This window comes from Onychomys torridus, chromosome 6 (assembly GCF_903995425.1).
Source record: "Onychomys torridus chromosome 6, mOncTor1.1, whole genome shotgun sequence".
NCBI classification, from domain to species: domain Eukaryota; kingdom Metazoa; phylum Chordata; class Mammalia; order Rodentia; family Cricetidae; genus Onychomys; species Onychomys torridus.
In genome coordinates, this window is record NC_050448.1 from 98,348,090 (window position 1) to 98,371,688 (window position 23,599).

Here is a 23,599-nt window from a genome sequence, read left to right on the forward strand (position 1 = left end):
CATGGCAGATGGTAAATACTGATCCTGGAATTTTCTGTGATATATCTACATTTCTACCTCTTGAGACTTTGCTTATGGCTTCCAGGGTATCAGACAGTATGCTAGGAACCAGGGATACTGTCCCAGGTTTTTCTATTGCTGTGAAGTGATAAAATGACCACAGCAATTCTTATGAAGAAAACATTTAATTTGGGTGGCTTGCTTACAGGTTCAGAGGTTCAGTCCATTATCTTCATGGGGGAAATCATGGCAGCATGCAGGCAAACTTGGTACTCGACACATCTTGATATGCAGGCATCAGGAAGTAGACTGAGACAGCAGGTGGTATTTTGAGCATAGGATACCCCCAAGTCTGCCCCCATCGTGATATACTTCCTCAAAAAGGCCACACCCACTCTAACAAAGCTACACCTCTTAATAATGCCACTCCATGAGATTATGGGGAACACTTACATTCAAACTATGTCATTCTACTTCCTGGTCCCCATTTAACTTGTAATAGTATCATAATGCAAAATGCATTCATCCAGCTTCAGAAGTCCCCATAGTCTTTAACAGTCTCAACAATGTTTAGAAGCCCAAAGTTCAAAGTCTCTTCTGAGATATTCTTCATGCAATCTCTTAACTGTAATCCCCTATAAAATAAAAATAAAAAAAACAGATCACATACTTCCAAGTATGGCACAAGATAAACATTACCATTCTAAAACATAGGAAAGGGAGCATACTGATCAAAAACTGGACCAAAGCAAGATTGAAAACCAGCTGGGGAAACTCCAAAGTCTGCATCTCCATATCTCATGTCAAAATGCTCTTCAGATTTTCAAATCTGTTCAGCTTTATTGACTGCAACACACTTCTTTCTCTTGGACTGGTTCCACTCCCTGTTAGCAGCTTTCCTCAGCAGGTATCCCATGACTCTGGAATCTCTAACATCTTGGGGTCTCCAAGGAAACCAAATAGTTACCTTCACAGCTTCACACAATGGCCTCTCTGGAACTCCATACTGGGAAACTCCTGACATATGCCTGGCCCCAGAGGCTTTCCTTAGTCTCTGAGGAAGATTCCTTAATCCTTTTCTCCTGTTCTTGACTCTAAAGCTAGAACCACATGGACAAAGCTACCAATTTCTGCTGGTTTCTGAGGCTGGAACATGGCCCCCTTGTTCAGTTACATCTTTACCAGCTTTCTGGTTTTGATGGTTTCCTTCGCTGCCTAAGCTTGACTGTCCTAGAACTTGTTATGTAGATCAGGCTGGCCTCAAACTCAGAGAACTGCTACTCTCTCTCTGCCTTCCCAGTGTGGGGCTTAAAGGCATGCCCCACCATATCTGGTTCTAAGCTTTTTAAAAATTCTTTTCTCAAGTTGGAAACTTAGTGGGATGGGCTCTTGTCCTGGGGTCCCCCCACATATATTCAATTTCTTAATCTGTTTATCTCCTTGAACACAGGATTTAGTTCCACTTCATTTCCTGGTGCTCTTTTTCTCCTCAAAATTTGTATTTTTAATTTATCCTGCTCAACTTGCTCCTTTTCATTATAAATCTTTATAAGCATGAACACTTTTAACCACATGATGAAAACCTATACTAGGCTGTTTTGAGATTTCTTCTGCCAAGAGAATTAATTCCTAACTCTTTGAATCAGGCACAAGGCAGCCATTTTCTTCACCAAAATACCACAAGAAAGATCTCTAGGCAACATGCTAGTTTTCCTCTGCAATCTCTTGAACAAGCCTCACATAGTTCATCAAATCATGTTTAGCACCACTGTCTTCCATGCTCCAACTAGTTTGGCACATAAAACAGCACTTAAAGCATTCAACTGCTTTCCTAATCTCAAGTCCCATGGTCCATATTCCTTCAAACAAATGCACTGTCAGGCCTATCACAGCAATAAGCCAGCCCCTGGTACCAACTTCAGACTTGCTAAGAGTTTTCTATTGCTGCGAAGAGACACATGACCACAGCAATTCTGATAAGAAAACATTGAACTGGGGTGGCTCACTTACAGATTCAGAGGTGCAGTCCATTATTATCATGGTGGGGAGCATGGCTGCATGCAGGCAGATGTGGTGCTGGCTACATCTTGCTATACAGGCCACAAGAAGTCCACTGAGACACTAAGCAGTATCCTGAGCATTGGAAACCTCAAACCCTGCCCCCAGTCAAACATTTCCTCCAACAAGGGCACACCCACTCCAACAAGGCCACACCTACTCCAACAAGGCCACGCCTCCTGATGGTGCCACTCCCTATGAGATTATGGAGGCCAATTACATTCAAACTACCACAGATATTTATACAAACCTCTGTTAACTCTAAATACAATACAAAAGGGCACATTAGAAAGCATAATTTCAACTAATAAACATTGATCTTAATATTTTACTGGAGGTTGACATGGGAGGAGGGATAGAGGAAAACTGAATTTGATTATTCATATGTTGAAATGTCATATTGAATTAATTTATATAATTTAATCATGGTAATAAAGAATAAAATGTTTAAAAGAATAAAGAAATGATATGCAAACATTAAAAACACATTCAGTGAAAAGATTCAAACATTAAAAAGTCCACCTGTAAGGAATATGTAAGACCTAGGGTGAACAACCCTGGTCAGGAGTAATAAGCAATAGAATGATATAAATAAACCACAAATGGAGTAGTGATAAGCTATGTGTGTAAGTAGGGATAAGACTAGAAACCTAGCGTTGGGGATTTAGCTCAGTGGTAGAGCCCTTGCCTAGCAAGCGCAAGGCCCTGGGTTCGATCCTCAGCTCAAAAAAAAAAAAAAGAAAAAAAAAAAACCTAGAAACCTAGCCAGAAAGGGGTATTAAAGATGAAGCCTCAGACACGACCAACAGAGCTCATCAGCCCCTCCTGTGTGAGATCCTGTCCTCAGCACAGACGAGGTTGACCTGAGGCTGATCTGAGATCCAGAGGAACAGACATGGCGAGTCCAGAGCTGTACATCTGGAGAGGTATTCCCACTTCCACTTGGAAGATGGGATAAATATTGCTTGTAATCTTAGTGTGTGAATAAATGAGTATAATACCAAGTCTGAATCAAGAGTGATTATTCCCCCCCCCCCCCCAACAATCAGGGTATGTGCTTGCCACACCACCTATTACATAATTCTGTTTGTAGGAAATGTCTATAGAGGTAGAAAGTGGATGAGAACTTAAGCTTCTAAAAATGGGGAAATGAAAACCCACTGCTTAACATGTATGCAGTTTCTTTGCAGGGTAATGATGCTGTTCCAGAATATGGTAATGATATTTTGGCAAATAGTAATATATTAAATTTTAGGTTAATTTCATCTCAAGTAATCTTAGGAACAAAGAAAAATGAAAGTAGTCAGGCAATCTCTTGAACTTTAAACTTCCACATCACAGTATGAATTGGTTCGAAGATAAGAAGTAGAATAAATTCTCTCTTGTCGACAGGGCCGCATCTCTGCTTTTCCAGAGGCACACACAGCTGAGATCATGGCATTTGACGGCACTTGGAAAGTAGACCGGAATGAGAACTATGATAAGTTCATGGAGAAAATGGGTAAGGACTGGTTTCTACCTGAGTGGCTCATGTTTGCTTTCTTCTCTCTGTGTGCTAGTAAATGAGTGGTGATGTGTAAGGCTCCAGGTGTGATTGTACAGAGTCTGGAAATCCATATCCACACTTCCTGTTTTAGGAAAACATCTTGTCCCCTAGGGCAAGTGTTAGAGCCCCTGGATTTTCTTCCCTTTCTTGTTAATTACACCTATGTAACTAAAAACTGACATGTTTGTCATTAGAAGAAAGACAATTGTAGTGAGTTATGATAATTTCCAGAGTTTAAAATAACACTGGATTATAGAAGGTAAAGGAACAAAGAACATTTAATAAAGTAAGAAAATAAATTTATCAAAATTAAGCTTGAATAAACTCTATGTAATTCTTTTCTCTTTGTTATGTAACTTTAGGAATAATCACAAAAAGCTGTGTATTCTTTTTAGAGGTTTAATTTGACTATATTAAAAATGTCTACTAAGATTCTGGCAACCTAATCTAAAAATTGGGCAAAAAATGTGTATCATTTCCCAAAATAAAATCTGCATAGTTATGTCTCATACTTTAGAGATTCCAAATTTCAGTTTATAAAATTTGTACATTCATATTATAATGAATTTAATCACAGAATCTCAAACTTTTCTGGCTTGGGGCAATCAGAAATGCCACAAAAAAAATAAATATATGTGAAACAAGCAAAGCATTGTGTTATATGCCTGTGATCTTAATACTTTTGAGAGGGAAATGGCTAGCCTGGCCTATGAAGCAAGTTTGGAGCTTGCCTGGGGTATGCACCAAAACCCAGTTTCAAACACAACCAAACGATAAATAGATTCACTTTGAAAGCAAAGTAGAGTTGGAAATGAATAAATACCCCGAACTGAGCTGGGTTTCTTTAATACTTGAACACACCTCTCAAGGCTTCACGTGACATTGCTGCCATTGGACTGAACACTGGAGCCAAAGGTTGTTAAGCTTGTTAAAATGACCCAGGGCTGACGTGCTATAGTTTGCTGCTTCATTTACATTTTCTTAGTGTGGAAAAGCTGCTTGAACCATTTCTCTACATCTGCCAGAGCTTCCCCTTTCTCTAAAAGCAATTGGGTGTGGCTATGCACACACGACACTATTTGCTCTTCCTTCTCCACCCACAAAATAAAGACAGATGAGCAGACCAAAGCAGAGCTAAGAAAGGAAACACTTTCTGTGGCATTTTCATTTCATGTTCCTCCCAATCTCTCCTCTTGCAGGCATTAACTTGGTGAAAAGGAAGCTTGCAGCTCATGACAATTTGAAATTGACCATTAGGCAAGAAGGGAATAAATTCACGATTAAAGAATCATGCAGGTTTCGAAACATTGACGTTGTGTTTGAACTTGGTGTCAACTTTGACTATAGTCTAGCAGATGGAACTGAACTCAAAGTAAGACTTTTTTTTTTTTTAAAGCAATGTATAGTTCATTTTTTACAAATACAAAGTAGTTTATCTCATGGAATGGTTCAACTAATGCAAACTTCCGTCATTTATTGAAGAGGTCAACAAAGTCTGTTCATATTTTATTTTACATACATCTTTGACAAAGTGTTTAAATATAATAATTTGTTATGGTATGTATCTATGAAAATGCTATGATGAACAGATTCATAGTAATCCTCTTAAATGGACTGAGTACAAGGAAATCTAAAATTCTGTATTTTCAATTCTTCATGCTAGAGACCACAAGCTTTTAGTGATTATGATATTCAAACACAATAACTGTTTATAAATGCATTTGGACAATAAACCAAGAAGCCAAAAATGTAACTGAATCAGGAGAGTGTAGCAAGTACAAAACCTTGGGTTGTGTTTCTAGTACTGTATAAAACCTGGGCATGGTCACACATGCCCATTATTCCAAGACTTGGGAACTGGAGTCAGTAGGATCATAAAGTCAAGCTTTTCCTCACATACAGAGTACATTTGAGGGCAGCCTGGGCTACATGAGATCTCATCTCAATAAACACTGATTAAAAAAATTAATGAATGGGTGAGTAGCAAAATGTGAAAGTCTAATTCATGGTAGGTCATTAAGAATGCCCCCTTCACCAACCATTAGGTGGAGCTCAGGGAATTCTGTAGAAGAGGGGAAGGATAGTAGGAACCTGAGGGGTCAAGGACACCACAAGAAAACCCACAGAATCAACTAACCATGGCTCATAGTGACTCACAGAGACAGAACTGACATCCACGGAGGCTGCATGGGACTGACCAGGGACCTGTGCATACATGTGACAGTTGTGCAGCTTCGTCTTCTCATGGGACTCCTAACAGCAGGAGCAGGGGCTGTCTCCAGCTCTTTTGCCTGCTCTTGGGACTCTTCTCCTTGCCCAACCTTAATAAGAGGGGAGGTGCCTAGTCTCACTGCAACTTGATATGCCATGCTTGGTGGACATCAATGGGAGGCCTGCCCTGTTCTGAATAGAAACAGAGAGAAGTGGATGCAGGGTGAAGGGGTGGCAGAAGGGAGGTTGGATGGATTGGGAGGATCCAGGGTGGGGAATCTTTGGTCAGGATGTAAAAAACAAAACAGAACAAACAAAAAAACCCTTGTTGTTGGTGGCACATGCCATGAATCCCAGCACCTGGGAGGCAGAGACAGGTGGATCTCTGAATTTGATGCCAACCAGGTCTACATACTGGGTTCTAGGATAGCCAGGGCTAAACAGAAACTTCTCATGAAAAACTGAAAGATAAAAAGAGGTTTTTGCCTCAGAGTTTTTTCTAGTCAAGTATGTTTGCAGTGATAAATGTGTGTGTGTGTGTGTGTGTGTGTGTGTGTGTGTGTGTGTGTGTGTATGTGTGTGTGTGTGTCCATGTCCAAATGCACATGGAGAGGTCAGAGGAGCACATCAAGTACCCTGATCCACTACTGTTCATCTTATTCCCTTGAAACAGGGTATCTCACTGAACCTGAAGGTAGGCTGGTGGCTACAAAGTCCCCATGAGCCTCCAGTCTCTACAGCATTAGTGTCATAGGCATATGTGAGCACATCTGTCTTTTTACATGGATTCTAGGGACTTGAATTCAGGTCCTAAGGCTTGTGTTGTAAGTTCTCTCAGCAGCTGAGCCATCTCGTCAACTGTGCAATGACAGTTTAACTGTTGAGTATTTTCTCACTAATGTTATCACTACTCATCTGCACTAGAATTCAGTCTATAGCAATTGTCAGTGGAATGGTGCCTAGTAGTTCCCAGTACAGCCTTGACTCCCACAGCCCATGTCCAATCCTCTTTCTGACTTTTGAGGAATTGCTCCATCATTTCACAGTCTCCATAGACATATGGAGGAAATGTATTAATTCATAGAGTGCATAGGGTCACTGAGTGAAGATGTGGGTCTGTAAAACTGGAAATTGTGTTAGAGACATACAAGGCCATAAAAATGCTGTCTTGTTATTGTGATGCAGGGTTCCATGAGCCTTGAGGAAAATAAACTTATTGGAAAATTCAAACGTGTTGATAATGGGAAGGAGCTAATTGATATCTGTGAAATTTCTGGTGATGAACTAATTCAGGTAAGTTGTAGGAAAGATTTCTAACTATGTTCCAAAGACAAAAATGATTATGAACAAGAATTTTGTCACTGTGAGTAACTCCTTGTAGTGATTTAAAATAAAATGGCCCTGATATTGAGTGACATTACTAGGAAGGATAGCTTTGTTGGAGTATATATGACCTTATTGGAGGAAGTGTATCACATGGGAGTGGGTTTGAGGACTCTGGTGCTCCAGCTATGCCCAGTGTAACACAGAGTCCACTTCTGTTGTCTGTAGATCAAGATGTCGAACTCTCAGCTCTTTCTCTAGCACCATGTCTGCCTGAATGCCTTCATGTCCCATCATGATGATAATGGAAACTCTGAAACTCTCAAGTTAGCCCCAATTAAATGTTTCCTTTATAATAAATGCCATGGTGATGGTGTTCACAGCAATCAAACACTAAGACAAAAGTTGGTACCAGGAATGGGGCATTGCTGTAATAGGACTGACCATGCTTTTGTTTGGAAGAATTTGGACTTTGGAAGTTTGGGTTAGGAGTGCATTGGCTGCTTTAAGTGCTGCTTAATGGGCCGTAAAACTAGGAACATGGTAGACAATGGTGATGAGGACAATTTGAACTGTGGGGGCCTGAGTCAAGTGCTTTTGGAGGAGAATTTTAATATGTTTGCTAGAGATCATTCTTGCAATATAACAGTGATAATGTTACTGCTTTTTGCCTTGTTTGAAAACTCTGGCTAAGACTAAAGTAAAAATACAAAATGTACAAACTAAGGCAAAAAGGAGCACCAGGAAGAAATATGGAGTTAAGTTCTGTGTTCAAGGAGATAAACAGATTCAGAAATGTAATAAAGGGAGTGGTGACCTTAGGGCAAGATTCTACCCAACTAAGTTTCCAAGTTGTAAAAAGGAATTAAAGGAAAGCTTAGATCCAGTGTGGTGGTACATGCCTTTAATCACCATACTGGGAAGGCAGAGGCTGGCAGATCCCTGAGTTTGAGGCAGCCTAGTCTATAGTGCAAGTTCCAGGACAGCCAAGCTTAGTCAGTGAAGGAAACCATCAGAAACAGAAAGCTGGTGAAGATGTAACTGAAGATCTCTGAGTTCACGGCAGTCTAGTCCACAGAGCAAGTTGCAGGACAAGACAGCCAAGCTAAGGCAGTGAAGGAAACCATCAAAATCAGAAAGCTCATGCTGATGTAACTGAACAAGTGGGCCATGTTCCAGCCCCAGCAAGCAGCAGAACTTGGCAGCTTTGGCCACATGGTTCTAGCTTTAGAGTCAAGAACAAAAGAAAAGGATTATGGAATAATCCTCAGAGACCAAGGAAAGCCTCTGGGGCTAGGATTGTGTCAGGAGTTTCCCAGCATAGAGTCCCAGAGAGGCCATTGTGTGAAGCTGTCAAAGTGACTATGTGGTTTCCCTGGAGACTCCAAGATGTTAGAGATGCCAGAGCCGTGGGATTCTTGCCAAAGAGAGCTACTAACAGGGAGTGGAACCAGTCCAAGAGAAAGAAGTGTGTTGCAGTCAATAAAGCTGAACAGAGTTGGAAATTTGAAGAGGATTTTGACATCAGTCATGGAGATGCAGAGTTTGGAGTTTGCTCAGCTGCTTTTCAGTCTTGCTTTGATCAAGTATTTCCCCATTATAGTCCCTCCCCTAGGTTTTGAAGGTGATGAATATCTGGTGCCATTATATGTTGGAAGTATGCAATCTGCTTTTTTATTTTGATTTTACAGGCAATTACAGTTAGGAGTTTTCATGCATCTAAGAAGAGACATTGAACTTTAGACTTTTAACTAAGTTTGAGTCTTTTATAGTCTATGAGGACTTTTGAAGTTGGACTGAATGCATTTTTGCAATGAAATATGGTTACAAGCCTATGGGAGCCAGGGAGTGGAACATGGTGGTTTGAAAAAAAATGTCCCAAATAGAGTGTCACTATTAGGAGATGTGGCTTTGTTGAAGTATCTCACTCTTGGGGGCGGGAGCGGGGGAGCTTTGAGGTCGCCTATGCTCAAGCTATGCTCAGTGTGGTACAAAGTCCACTTCTGCTGCCTAAGGATCAAGATGTAGAACTCTCAACTGTTCTTCAGCACCATGTCTGCCTGCATGCTGCCAAATCTCACCATGATGATAATGCAAACTCTGAAACTGCAAGCCAGCCCCGATTCAATGTTTTCCTTTCTAAGAGTTGCCATGGTCATAGTGTCCCTTGACAGCAATAAAACCCTAAGACACAGCTTTAATAAGTAAGCTGTTACTCATTTCATATCTGTGTATGACACTTATTTATTGAGAATAAACATATATATATATAAATTAATTCCCATTCTAATAAAAACCATAAATATACACAATCCAAAATGTAATTTTAATGGTTCTATCCTATATCTTCCTAAAATGCTTCTGTCAAATATAAAAAATGCTAGGACAGGCTCTAACATTATTATTTTTCTTAATTTGGGATTTTATACTAATGGTACATTTTTTATGTTTGTAAACATCTTTCAGACTTACATATATGAAGGAGTCGAAGCCAAGCGGATCTTTAAGAAGGAATAAGCAAGCTTCTTGGAGCCTAGAGCAATACTGAAGAGCTAAACTGTTATGAGACGTCCCTCTCTATCATGGTAATGCAGGAAGATTCATCCTTTCATGAGCATTGATAGATTTCCAGTTTTCTCAAGGCCTAGAATGCAAAAGCATTAGCATTTCATTTCTTTTATGTTCCTTAAGATATACACGAACTGGTATTTTAAAAGAAAGTAAATATTGTTCTCACATTGCTTTGTAAGTAGTTTTTCCTAAAAAAAAAAAGCTTTTTGGCACATGTATTGATGACTGGATTTTAAATATTTCATTTGTGTGTGGGTACTGAGTTGTAATTTTTCTGAACAGTTTTGAATTGATGCATCATACATCAAACATCTTAAGTGGTCCCTTATATGTAGTTAGTCTTCAAAAAACAGAAGCAAATCATGTGTTCTTCATTCTACAGAAAATGGTCCAAGATGTAGATTGAAAACTTTCCTTTGAGTGAATGAAAATTCTCTTCAGTTCTCTCTCCCTGTGCCTGTGTGTGAGCGAGCCTTGCCATGGCTAATGAGAACTCTTGGTTACGGCCCAGTCTTAGACTAACTAGTGTGAACTTGAGAAAGCCACTTCATATTTTTGAGATGTAGTTCAGGCACCTTTAGAATGGGGCGATCGGACTGGATTTCTAAACTCCTTTCATAATATACATACATATATATTATACTAACAACACCAGCCAGAAGCTCTCCCTTTCTTAAGCAACCATCTGGGAATGTGTCACAGAGGAGAGAGTGTTGGGATGTTAGAGAACATAGAGTGGGAAAGAGAAATATAATCCTACGTTGTTAAAAATGGCTACCTTCATGGGCTCACCATCCATTCTGGCTCAGAAAGGCGCTTTGTTTGTTTCAATGTCTTGTTGTTATTGTCTTAGATTTTCAATATCAAGGAGCCCTTGTATTTTCTTTTTCTTCCTTCCTTTCGTGTGTGTGTGTGTGTGTGTGTGTGTGTGTGTGTACATGTTTATGTATGTATGTGTTCATGCACGGCAGTGCTTATATACGTGTGTGTCTGGGGACCTGAAGTTGACACTGAATATCTTTATTGCTCTTTACCATATTTTGGGGTATGGGATCTCTAACTGAATACGGAGCTCACCCATCAGTGATTCGCAGGCCAGAAAACTCTGAGGACTCTCCTTTATCTACTGCCCTCTCAGTATTGGGGTTATAGACACGCACCTATGCCCAGGTTTTATGTGGGTGCTAGGGATCACAACTCAGGCCCCCTCATTTGTTGTGAAAGTGCTTTACCCACTGAACTATATCAGATATCAGTTCCCTTTATATTAATTTAGAAACTACTTATCTAGTCCTATCCTTATAAGCTAACTGTTCATAAGTTTAAAAAAAAAAAAAGTATTCTCAAAAGAACAACTAGACAATGCCAGCAAGACATTCATGGGCACTTGAAGACTTAAATGTGTAGGTAAGGTAGTTGCATGATATAGAATGGAAGCTAGAGAGGAGGTTTTGTGGGCATGGGAAGAAGAATGGCTAGTCCAATAAGGAAATGGGTGTTTACCTTATGCTGATACTTGCTTTCATTAGAGTATAGGAGTGCCATCTACTGGGCAAGGACACGGACTATTTCTATTTGTGTTTTAGAAAATTTGTGCTGCAAAGACATCTGACATACCATGTTCTAAAGCTGAAAATGATATTAAATGCTTATGTGGTTACAAATTCTGTAGAAACAAAACTAACACAAAGGTTTATTTTTCTTCCTGCAGAATCAATCCTTAAAGCTGCTTTCATTTACTGAACAGAAACATTATTAACAGCTTATTCAGGGTTATCTTAGTTCTGAGTCAGAGTACTGAAAATAGCACTATCATCTTGAAACGTGGGTAGTTACACCACGTTTGCTAACACACGGGGTAGTTTACATTTGCTTTGCTGGAGCCCAGCAGCTAACATTCAGGCTACTAACACAACTGGAGAACTGAATGGGAAGGAAGAGTCAGCAAGGTAATGGCAACTGAGAATATCAAAAGGCATGGAACACATCAGCAGTCATGGTAGGGAACCATTCTGGAGGGTGTCTCAGTTCTCCCGTCCTCACTGAGGATTCCATTAGAATATAGGGTTACAGCAGGCCCCCTGGTATATAATCCAGATTCCCAAGAATCAAAGAGGGAATGTAAAATTTCAATCTGGTAGTCAGTGTCTAAGGCTGTGAGAAGGTGGAAGATCAGTAGAAATCAGAAGGGAAATGTTGTGGAATATTATTTTATCCATGTAAAGATGTGTTAATTTGTTTATGCTGCAGAATATTACTTTAACTATGTTACATTTGTTATGCTACATTTGTTTAATGATGTAAGGTTGAGTTACATTTGTTTGTGCTGCATTTGTTTTATTATGTAAAGATGTGCTGCATTTGTTTTACCTTGCCTGCCTAAGGCACCTGATTGGTCTAATAAAAAGCTGTAACAGCCAATAGCTAGGTAGGAGGATAGGTGGGGCTGGTGGGCAGACAGAATAAGTAGGAAGAGAAATCTAGGCTTCAGGAAAAGGGGAGAAGAACAAAGAGAATGCAGGAGAAAGAGAGGGACATGTCAGGGACCATAAGCCAGGCAGCAGCCAGCCAGACATGGAGACATCAGGAAAGATAGTCATCCAGAAAGAAAGAAAGGTAAAAAGCCCTGAGGCAAAACATAGATAAAGAGAAACAGATTAAAGTAAGAGCTAAGATAAAGCTGAGCATTCATAACTAATCAGAAATCTCATGTCTTGATTTGTTAGCTGGTTGGTGGCCCAAAAAGAAAGCCTGCTACAGGGCGACGACTTAGTTCTCCTGAGTCTGAGCCCTGTTCCAAGGCTTTTCAATTCTATAATACACGCACACTCACATACAAATATATGAACACACACAAGACATACACAGAGACATATTCACACACACAGATGAAGACACACACACACACACACATCCCACTTACAAATTCCCTTAGTGTTAAAGGACAGACCTCTTCCTGAATTTAGAAAAACACTTCTTTGTGTAAAGGAGCACATGATTGATGCCACCCCTTGCTTCATATCTAGATAATGTAACAATAGTATTTAAACAAGGATGATGAAGGGCATAAATATGACACAGCACTTTTGTTCTTTATCAGATTATTGAGCTGAAAGAATGAGTGAGCGCAGTTTCACACTCCAGCCCAGATAAGTGTTTGTCCTGTGTGCTCCATAGCATATCTTTTCACCTCTTTTTCCCTGTTTGTTTTGTTAGTTTTTCACACAATATATTTTGATCACGTGTTTGTCTTCTCCACTCCTCCCAGATCCTCAACTCCCTATCCATGCAACTTTCTCTTTCAAAAATCCCCAAACACCCTCCCATCCCTGCAAAACTACAGAAGCAAAAGTCAAAATAAACAAAAGACCAATAAAAATAATTTTAAAAACTGTGAAAACCACACGCACGCACGCACGCACACACACACAAAGCCCAGGGACTTTATTTTGTGTTGGTCAACTCCTCCTGGGCATGAGGTCTCCTTTGGTGTGAGTTTGATATGAGCAGTTAAACTCCGGTGGAAACACTGATTTCCCTTTATACCCAAGAGGTATATCCTCTTGCTTATGGGTGGGACCCCTTGTTTCCTTCTCCTCTCAGGGCTGGGACTCCTCTGTCTTGAACCTATGGAATTCTTATGCATGCCAGTCTGTAAGTTCATATGTGCATCAATCCCATTGAAACTACAAGTTTTTCACCTCTTTGATTTTTTTTTGATCCCCTTCCCTCAAGTGTGGCCTGAAAATTCTTTTTCTTATTAGTACTTTGAAATTTTTGTGTAATTAATTTTGACCATATTCAACCCCTACCCAACTTCTCCAGATCAAAGCCCTCTTTCTGACTTTGTGTCCTCTTAAAAACAAAACAGAAAAGAACAGAATCCAATTTGTGGTGTCCATTTATTCTTGGATATGTGGCTTTCCACTAGAGTGTGGTTAACCTACCAGTGGTAACATTCTTAAAGTGACTTTCCTCCTACGAGGAGCTATGCTCATGTCCATCTCCAGGCTGGAATTTGTTGTGAACCATCACATAAAATACAAGAAATTTTTAAAAAGGAAAATAAATGAAGTGACTTGTTTTATAAACGTGTTCTATTACACACATCTACAGCTCCCATAGACAGTATTAGTCGAGATTCATTTTACAGAACCTCGAACCTCACTCAATATAACATTAGGATAGTTTTAAAATTGTCATGAGCCTATGAGTCCTCTTACTATCATAACCCTCTAACTGATGTTGTACAGAGCAGACTGAGAAGAGCTCATTCCCTTACTTCTTTTAGATTATTGTTCAAATGTCATCTATGTGGTACCCTTTCACCTCTCTAACCTTGTCTCAAAAACGAACAGCTCTACTGCCCACACAGCATGGAGTCACAGATTAATGTATCTCTCAACCCTCTTCAGAAAAAATTCCAGTAGATAGTGACCCACAAACTGGCCAAGGTGCATAGAATAAGGGCCTGCTGAGTGCTGTGTTCTAAATTAAACATGTATGCTGCACCCTCTCTTCCCAAGAGGCATGGATCATTGCTGAAGAGGGGTAGGGAAGTCTGGGAGACCCAGAGGCAGTGAATAAATACAAGGGAACTATGTTCTCCAGATACAACAGGGCAGCTGCACATATAAATTCATTACGGTTATGACAATATGCACAAGCCCAGTTTATGTCTGTGGAGACATTTTCTTGACTGATGACTGATGTGGGGAGGCCCAGCTCACAGTAGGTGACACCATCCCTGAGCAGGTGGACCTGGGTGATCCAAGAAAAGAAGTCTGAACTAGCCAAGGGAGCAAGCCACGAAGCAGCTTCTCCTTCAGTCCCTGTCTCTAGGCTCCTGTCTTGGTCTCCCAGGATGTTTAAGCCAAATAGTCTTCCCTGTCCAAGTTGCTTTTGGCCATGGTCTTTATCCCAGCAATAGAAACCTAAGTAAGACTCTCCATCTCCTAGGGAGGACCCTCTGTCTCGAGGGAAAAGTCACTGAGGAAAGGAAAATTGTTAGCGGACAGCTATTGGTTTACATGGAAATGGTAAAGCAAAGAGAAGCTAAAAGCTACTGAAGCAATTTACAGATCTGTTCATTGTTAAACCAGAAACCTATACCCAGGTCTACATTCTTTTTTTTTTCTTTTTGAGCTGAGGACCAAATCCAGGGCCTACGCTTGCTAGGCAAGTGCTCTACCACTGAGCTAAATCCCCAACAGTAAGGTCTACATTCATTGAGTCCATTTTTTTTTTCGAGACGTTGTCTGTCTCTCATGTATTTTTGAAGACCAAGAAACATCTTTCCAACCTTGAAAACAGAGATGCACTGCTCCACTTGAAGTGCACACAGTCCTGTCTGTCCATCCGTCCACACTGTGTATAAGAAGGGAGTGTTTGTTGTTTGCCTTCTGAAGTCTAACACTGTAAATTTGTAGATTGTTAAAAGCAGTGGATAAGCCAGGCGGCAAAAGGAACACGCCTTTCATCCCAGCACTTGAGAGGCAGAGCCAGCTGGATCTCTGTGAGTTCGAGGCCAGCTTGGTCTACAGAGTGTGATTCAGGACAGGCACCAAAGCTACAGAGAAACCTTGTCTCAAAACACCCCCCCCCCAAAAAAAAAAGAAAAGAAAAAAAAGCAGTGGAAACAAGATCTCACTTTGTGATCTACACTGGTTCATGCTTGCCTCAAACCCACAGCAACCCTCAGCTGTTGGGCTTGCAGCCATGAGTCACCACACTCTAACATAAAAGAGTAATTTTTTTTTTTTTCACATGGAATCCTCCTGGTAACCTAGAAGTCTAAACACTCTTTACTCCATTCTATGTCCTTGGGTCAAGGTTTACTAACTCTTTCTTAATCCAGTCTAACAGTACTTAGCTGTTCTTATCCACCACCTTTTCAGACAATAAGAGAGAAGCACTTCCTGAACTAGCACAGGTGTTACCTGAAGCAGCAGCTGAGCTTTTTCAATCAGATCCAAACACATAGATGCCAGCCGTGGGTCCTCAGCCTCCTGCTTTCATCTTTAGAACTATGTCTGCAGCTCTGAATTGGAGCAAGGGGGCTAGAAGGGCTTGCAGTCCTCCACCTCCCAAGATCCCATGTCTCCAAGCTTTCCCACCCTAATTGTTTTAGCATCTCAAAAGTTCACAGATTAAGACGTTAAGGAATTCCATTAAGACATAAAGATCAGCATGAATGGACTCCTGAGCAACACAGTTAAACTAAAGCACTCAAGACTGCCAAGGGGTATTGAAAGTTATGTTAAGTATTGATAAGCATTCAGGGTGGTAGTCTGCCAGCACCCTCAGTACTGCAGAGCAGCTCTGAGGAGCCTGAGAGACACACAGATGGAGATAAGGGGGCAGAGGATGTGTCTGCAGAGCACTCAGTATCTCCAGAAGAACAAGAACAAGGCAGGTCTTATGGGACAATGCTTATAAAAAGTGGTCTTATGTAACTGGAAAAAAGGATGGCAGAGTGGCTGTGGAAATAAAACTAGAGATGCAGCAGTGAAGGGTGTAGGATCAGTATGGAGGTGCGGTTCTGGGCACAAAGGAACGTGTCTGCTGAAGACTTGGGCCCGCTGGACTCTCCTGCAGCAGAGAACCACTGCTCCTGCAGCCTGTGCTGCTTGTCCCACTTGGGGGAGGAGACTGCAGGCACTGGAGATGCCCAAGATGGTCATATAGGTGAGCTGGCAGGGTGGCTGGGGCAAGGGCAGAGAGGTGTGTAATGGCCTGGAGCTCTCAAGGATCCCGCCCCAGGCACTCTGCCCATTCATAAGAGCACCACAAGATCACCCTGACTCGGCACCAACAGGATATCCTAGAAGAGTCTCAGTGATAGTCCAGTTTTTGGTGCTTCAGAAACCAGAAACCTTGAACCAGATGTGACAGGTCTTTCTTTGGACTGCAAGCTCCTGAATAATGACACAGAGATTTTTTTTTATTAATTATAAAAGCTTGGCCTTAGCTTAGGCTTGTTCTCAACTAGCTCTTAAAACCTAAATTAACCCATTTATATTGACTGATGTTCTGCCACGTGACTTATTACCTCTTATCAATATCTTACATATGATTTCCTGAGTCTTGCTGGCAAATCCCACGTGCCTCAGATTCTTCCTTCTCTGCCCAGAAGTGGCGCCTATCCTCTCCTGCCTAGCTATTGGCCATTCAGCTCTTCATTAAACCAACCAGAATGTGCCTTAGGCAGGTGAGGTAAAGCAGAGACACCTTCACACAGTGTGATCAAATATCCTGCAACAAGGAGACAAATGACCCCTTGCAGTCAGCATTTGCATGCAGGGCTGTTTGGGCGGAAAAACTATATGCTGTGTGAAACAGAGTAGTTTGCGGTGTCACTTTGATGGTGAGGGGAGAAAGGTGGTAGATGCCCTTGAGGGAGGAGGTAGAGTAGAGTGAAGTGGCAGTGCTAAGAGGCATGGGATCCAGGCTATGGTGAATGGGGGAGCATGGCATTGCTAAACAGGGCAGACAGGGTGGTGTGCAGTAGCCTAGAGCTCATGCAGGCTCTGCCCCCTAAATGCGCTGCTGAGCCATATGACTGTCCTAGCTCTGAGCAATGGCAGGATGTCTGAAATGGAGGATGTTCATGTTCTGGATCGGGCCTCCTCAAAAGACTTCCATGGTCCATGCTGCCACTGGCCGGAGGCCATGTATATTTATTTCCATGTGATCCCTGCTGCCTCAGGAGGCCATGTTGGTGTCCATGGTATATGCTGCAGCCGGGATCTATGTTGGTGTCTGTGGTCTACACTGCTACCAGTGACCATGTTAATGTCAGTGGGCCCTGTTGCTGCTGGAGGCCTTGTTGATGTTCATGACCTATGCTGTGGCCAGGGCCCTTGAGGATGTATGTGGTCTGTGCTGTAGCTGGAAACTACATGGAAGTCCAAGATCCGTGCTGCTGCTGCTGGCTGTTATGGGCAAGGAAGCTTCTTTTACAGTGGTATTGGTGATGCAGACTCAGAATTGAGAATGAGAGACACTGAAGGCTTCTGTAACAACCCTCTGCCCCCAAATAAATAAACAGTCTAGACAGGAAGCTACTGAAGAGAGCCCTTAAAAACTGCATAAAGTCAGGTATAGGTACAACTTGTAATTCTAGCTCTCAGAAGGTAGAAGCAGGAGGATCAGAAACTCAAGATCATCCTTGGCTACAGAGCAAGACAGAGGCTAGCCTGAGAGATGCAGACTTTGTTGGAGAAAAAAAAAAAGCTTAGTAGGATTCACAGAAGAAATGATCTGGTCTTAGACTTTCAGAGGTTTTGATTGCCAATTCAATCACTACTTCTATTTGATCTACTGAGATTTCTACTTCTTTAGTCAGTTGAGGTGATTTCCCTAGGAATATGTATATCTCCTTCAAGCAGGACTGTACAATGGATGACCTTTCTCCATTGTTGGGTAACACACATAGTCATGAGAGTCTGAACCCGGGTTCCTGTCTAAAGAGGACAGGAAATCTAGGCTAGCCTAACTACGTATCAAAACTCTATTTGGGGAAAATAAAACAAAACAAAACAAAAAAACCCAGAACTAATAATAAAACAAATATTAACAAGCAACCAAACAACAACAAAATAAAAAGAAAAATAAATTAGCACAAATCAAAGAAGCATGACATGTGAAGTACCTACAGATGAGTTAACGTGAAACTTTTGCAAATGGCGTGTTAGGGAAGATCAAGGTGAACTGTAGTGAAGGAAACTATGAAGCACCTAAACTGGTCCCAAAGGATGGGTAGGATTTAGACATGTAGTGGGAACCATTACAGTATGAATGAATGGGGTGTACTAAATTGAAGAGACCCTGGGGAAATGCCACTGACTAGGCTGGCTGAGTAGGGGGCGCTGGATCGATAACTGGGGATGGGGATGGGAGCTATTTTCAGAGTAAGAAGATAAGAGAGAAACAACAGTTTAAGGATGATGATGATGCTTGCTCTAGGACTAAGAAAGCTATCCCCAATAAGTAAATGTCCTTTTACTTTCTTTCTCTCTCTCTTTTTGTTTTGTTTTGTTTGTTTATTCGGAGCTGAGGACCGAACTTTCTAGCTGAGGCCTTGTGCTTTCTAGGCAAGCATTCTACCACTGAGCTAAATTCCCAACCCCTACTTTATTTCTCTAAGATAAAATTCTATCTACCCAGCTTGAGCTCTGTCTTGACATCCTCTCAGTACCTACTTTTTCTGTTCTGTGTAGTCCCAGTAATAACTAAGCCCTTATGCTTTCGGCCTCATCTTCGTCCTCTGTTCCTTCATCCTTCATCTCTCGTTTCTAGCTCCTTACTTCTGGCTCTCAGAAAACTCTACAATGCCTTACCCTCTACAGAGTCTCTGTCTTCCTCCTGGCCTTAGTATGGCTTGTTTCTAGCCAGCTTTTCTTAACCTAAATTATCCAGTCTACCTTTTGCCTCTGGGCTTTTTTACCTTTTTCTATTTGTATATATCTCTTCTTTACTTCTTTCTCTGTGGCTTGCTGTGTAGTTCAGGGCTGGCCCCTGGACTCTTCCTTTCCTCCTCTTTTTCACTCCATGATCTTCTTTTCTTAGAGTTCTCCTCTTATTTATTCTCTATGCCTGCCAGCCCCACCTATTTCTCTCTCCTGCCTACCTACTGGTCATTCAGCTAGATCAATCAGGTGTTTTAGACAGGCAAAGTAACACAGCTTCACAGAGTTAAACAAATGCAACATAAAATAATGCAACACATCTTTGCATCATTAAACAAATATTCCACAGCATAAACTTAACACATCTTCAACTAACATTCTACAATAAGAGTTTCCATACAGTCATGCCTTAAGTTCTATTGTGCACATGGGGTTGGGATAATTGTTATCAGGAAACTTTTTCTCAAAACAGTGCTATACTTAAATATGTCTAAAATAAACTTCCTGGTGTCAGACTCTCAAGGTTTGAATCAGCACTGAATAACTAAGTCATGCTGAACGAGTTTCCATCTTGCTTCACAGGGTTCATTTCCCTGCAGGAACGAGCAATTGCAGGATCCACCCCTCTCCCAGTCTCTCCTGCCTTCAGATCAGGATGCAGCTTTCAGCTACTGCTCCAGTGCTAGCACCATGCTCCCCACCATGACGATGATGGACTATATGCCTCTGAAACTGCAAGCAAGCTCCCAACTAAAATGCTTTCTTCCGTAAGAGTTACTATGATCATGGCATCTCTTCACAGCAATAAACAGTGACTAAGATAGGTATCAAATCTGAAAAGGAAGAGAAGATAAAGATGAGAGGTGATTAATTATGCTGTATTAGGAAGACAGTCTGCTGGCCTGTAGCAGCAGTCAAACAATTCATCCTCTAGTATGTAGTAGGGTTGTTTTTGTTTCTGAGACAGGGTTTCTCTGCATAGTTTTGGAGCCTGTCCTGGATCTCACTCTGTAGACCAGGCTGGCCTCGAACAGAGATCCACCTGGCTCTGCCTCCTGAGTGCTGGGATTAAAGGCCTGTGCCACCATCGCTCTTTGGGGACCCACCACCCAGATCCCAGATAATCTTATTTCTAGCCTGTAGATGAAATTCTAAACAGTCTTATTAAATAAGAAACACAGAGCCAAATAAAGAGTTAAGAGCCCAAGAGGTCAGAGCACTAGCAAATAGCCTTTAGCTTACCAGCCGCTGCCGTCCTTCCCCTGAGAGAGACCTACTTCCTGTGTATCTGTCTTTTTAACTGACTTTCTGTTTGGCCTTCTCATTGGTTCTAACCCAACCACATAACTTCTTCCTCACTGCCCGTCTATACAGACCTCCAAGTCTCAGGTCGGTACTTGGATTAAAGGCTTGTGTCATCAAGCTGGCTATGTCCTTGGACACAGACTCTGCCTGCCATGTGACCAGATTAAGGGCGCGTGCTACCACTGCTAGACTTCTGCTAAATGGCTGGCTATTAGCTCTGTCCCTCAGGCAACTTTACTTATTAACACACAAATAGGGTTGGAGAGATGACTCAGAGGTTAAGAGCACCAACTGCTCTTCCAGAGGTCCAGAGGTCCTGAGTTCAATTCCCAGTACCCACATGGTGGCTCACAACCATCTGCAATGAGATCTGGCACCCTCTTCTGTATACATAATAAATAAATAATCTTAAAAAAAAATACAAATAAAATCACATTTCAGCACAAATAAAATATTGCCATACTAGCCAGCTTTTCTTAAATCATCCCATCTATCTTTTGCCTCTAAGCTTTTACCTTTCTCTATTTTTGAGTATCTTTTCTTTCCTTCTTATTCTGTGTCTGACTGTGTGGTTGGGTAGCTGGTCCCTGGCATCCTCTTCTCCTCCTTTTCTTGCTCCTTCCCCTCCTCTCTTTTTCTCCTTCTATTTATTCTTTCTGCCTGGCAGTCCTACCTATCCCATCAGGTGTGTTAGACAGGCACAGTAACACAACTTTACAGAGTTAAACAATTGCAACATAAAAGAATACATTTTTGCATCATTAAACAAATGTTCCACAGCATAAACGTAACACATCTTCAACTAATTTTCCACAACAGCAGTATGTATTTTTCTCTTGAATGTGTAAGGCCTACCTAATGTTCAGTGGGGCTAGGGAAATGCAGAACTCAGACATGACAATATACCTTGATTTTAGTACAGTACTTTTTTTCTTTCTGATTATTATCATTACCGGTAGTGTGTGTGCTTACATGCAATGGGGGACATAAAGAAGTCATTCTCTCCTTCAACCATGTGAGCCCTGAGTATTAAATACAAATCATCAGACTTGGCAGCAAATGCTTTTACTAGCTAAGCCATGTTGCCGTTCCTACTTTTAATCAATGAGCATAGCAAATTCCTCCTCAACATACTCTACATTCATTTCTATCATAAGAAGTAAACAAGAATCAACAGTTAATTCTGAAGGAGTGAAAGATCCTTCGACAGAATTTAATATAAATGACCCTATTTGCATTATTATCTCCAGAGAAACTGCACCTCCACATGCATGTGACTCACTCAGTGCTAAGGATGCTTGAAAAGATTGCCCTTCCTGACTGGATAGATCAAGAAGACAAACACCTCCACTGGCACGCAACCCAACTCAGTGCCAAGGAGGCTTGGAAACATTTCAAAACTTTTCATCTATGTCAGGCTACTTCCATCTTAATAAATTCAAGTGTTACCAGCCCTACTTCAATAATTAGGAACAACTGGTCTTACCTTGCCAGTGGATGTATGATCAACCTCTGGAAGAATCAGCAGTTGACTTATTTTTCTTAATTTCTGTAAACACTCAATATCATTTAAACCAAGGGAATTTCTAACCCACTAACTGTAGACAAGCTTGTCTACAGTGCAATCTAATGAATCCCCAGGTAATGGCTCTCATTTTCACAATCTACAAGGCAAAGGATACCATATTTTTCTTGACAGTTGTGTGCTACCTTTGTCTGATGCCCAAGTGGTAAACTAAAGTCTGATTAGCTAACTGTATAATACTATCATTTAGATATTGAATTTAGAGTTCACTTTTATGGTTATATTAGTAACCTTAAATAGTGTATTCTTTTTGCCCAATTTTCTATATCTGTAAAATGATTCCAGCTTTGGGTTTTATGAAGATTTAATGGTAGTGCATGTGAAAACACTACATGGCCACATCTCCAGCAACAGAACCAATTTCTATGACTATATATTTTTTAAAAATCCAGTATTTATAAAACAGCAATGGATAAGAATGCTTGAAGTGTAATAGCCTGGTGGTATGAATCAGTCATTTTCCATTAGTATTCTTTCTGGGGCCATACCCAACCTTTGTATTACCTTTGCAAAAAACACAGCTTTCTTCTTAAAAGGGGGAAAAATGATAGTTTATTCTGGAGCCACTTTGAGTGGCTATGTCTCGGGAACACAAGATTTAGGTTACCCCCAACTCTATTTTCCAATGTGAAAACAGGTTCATGAAGTTTTACTTTACAGAACAAAGGAAGTCATAAATTTAAGGCAAGTTTAAAATACATCGGTAAGTACAGCAGAGAGGCAGGTTCAGCAATGTGAAGAAAGCTTTCCTACAGGCCCAAGATGCTGTCTGAGCTTTGGTGGGTAGAGCACAGTGGGCTGCTAAGTTAATAGACTCCAAAAGGTTTTTAACTATTGCTCACGGGATATTTTGGCACAGAGGTGAGAGGCTTATTAAACATAGTCCCATGAAATACCTATGTAATTCTCACGCTTTACCTTCTCTGATCCTTCTTCAAAATCCATGGCTGTAATTATGATGTTCACCCATTGTTTCCAAGATTAAGAGCAAACCCACTGTACAAAACCATCCACACAACCCATCCTGATCTATAAGACAATAAGAAGCCGGAAGGCTTACAGGTATTGGAGAGAGAATCCTACCGGGTCTGTCCAACTTTTTGAAATTGGCACACAGTGTTGTCATCTACAAAGTTCACACGGGAGAATCTCATGATCCATTAAAAAAAAAATCCCCACACATGCTCATGTTTACGAAAGACTATGAATGTTGTGCGTGGGCACAGCTGGAACCATATGATGGCAGTTCCTGAAGTTCAAGCACACCTCAGAGAAGAAGGGTCTTGCCAATTCTCTTTCTAGAAACCGGGAAAACCGGTTCTGGGCTGAGCAAGCTACGTGAGAAGGCGCACCTTCAGGACCCGCGCTCGGCAAAGGCGGACCAGGGCGCTGGGGCGGGGCACAGAGCGCCTGCGCCAGGTTCCGGAGGCGGAGCAGGGCGCCTGCGCGAGGTTTCGCAGCGGGCCTCGGGAGCTCGCGCGCGTTCCCGGGGAAGCCGAACGAGACGGCGCGCGCGAGTTAGAAGGGTGGGGCGCCTGCGCGTGGGCGGAGAGGTGGGGCAGGGCGCCTGCGCGCGGCCCGGGGGGCGGG

The 23,599-nt window shown here is 41.5% G+C and overlaps 1 protein-coding gene and 1 long non-coding RNA gene across 4 annotated transcripts in view; one reads left to right on the forward strand and one right to left on the reverse strand.

Annotated features, from left to right (window-relative positions):
* LOC118586126 (fatty acid-binding protein, intestinal-like) overlaps positions 1–20,101 on the forward strand; it is a 47,771-nt gene extending 27,670 nt beyond the window's left edge. Inside the window, exons 2-6 of one of the 3 annotated variants that reach the window (XR_004945289.1) lie at positions 3,451–3,559; positions 4,804–4,976; positions 7,001–7,108; positions 9,605–9,723; positions 19,702–20,101. Coding sequence is in view for 1 of the 3 variants with exons in the window: in XM_036191278.1 (XP_036047171.1) it covers positions 3,493–3,559; positions 4,804–4,976; positions 7,001–7,108; positions 9,605–9,655 (399 nt within the window). In the remaining 2 variants the exon portion in view is untranslated. Of the gene's footprint in view, positions 1–3,450; positions 3,560–4,803; positions 4,977–7,000; positions 7,109–9,604; positions 9,877–19,701 lie in introns of those variants that run through there. The other 2 variants (XR_004945290.1, XM_036191278.1) reach the window with 2 other exon arrangements.
* LOC118586127 lies at positions 608–23,427 on the reverse strand. The gene is made up of 3 exons (XR_004945291.1): positions 23,070–23,427; positions 9,611–9,782; positions 608–635 (listed from the first exon to the last, which is right to left on the reverse strand). It is a non-coding gene; the product is annotated as an uncharacterized LOC118586127 (long non-coding RNA).
* Between the last annotated feature and the right edge of the window lie 172 nt (positions 23,428–23,599).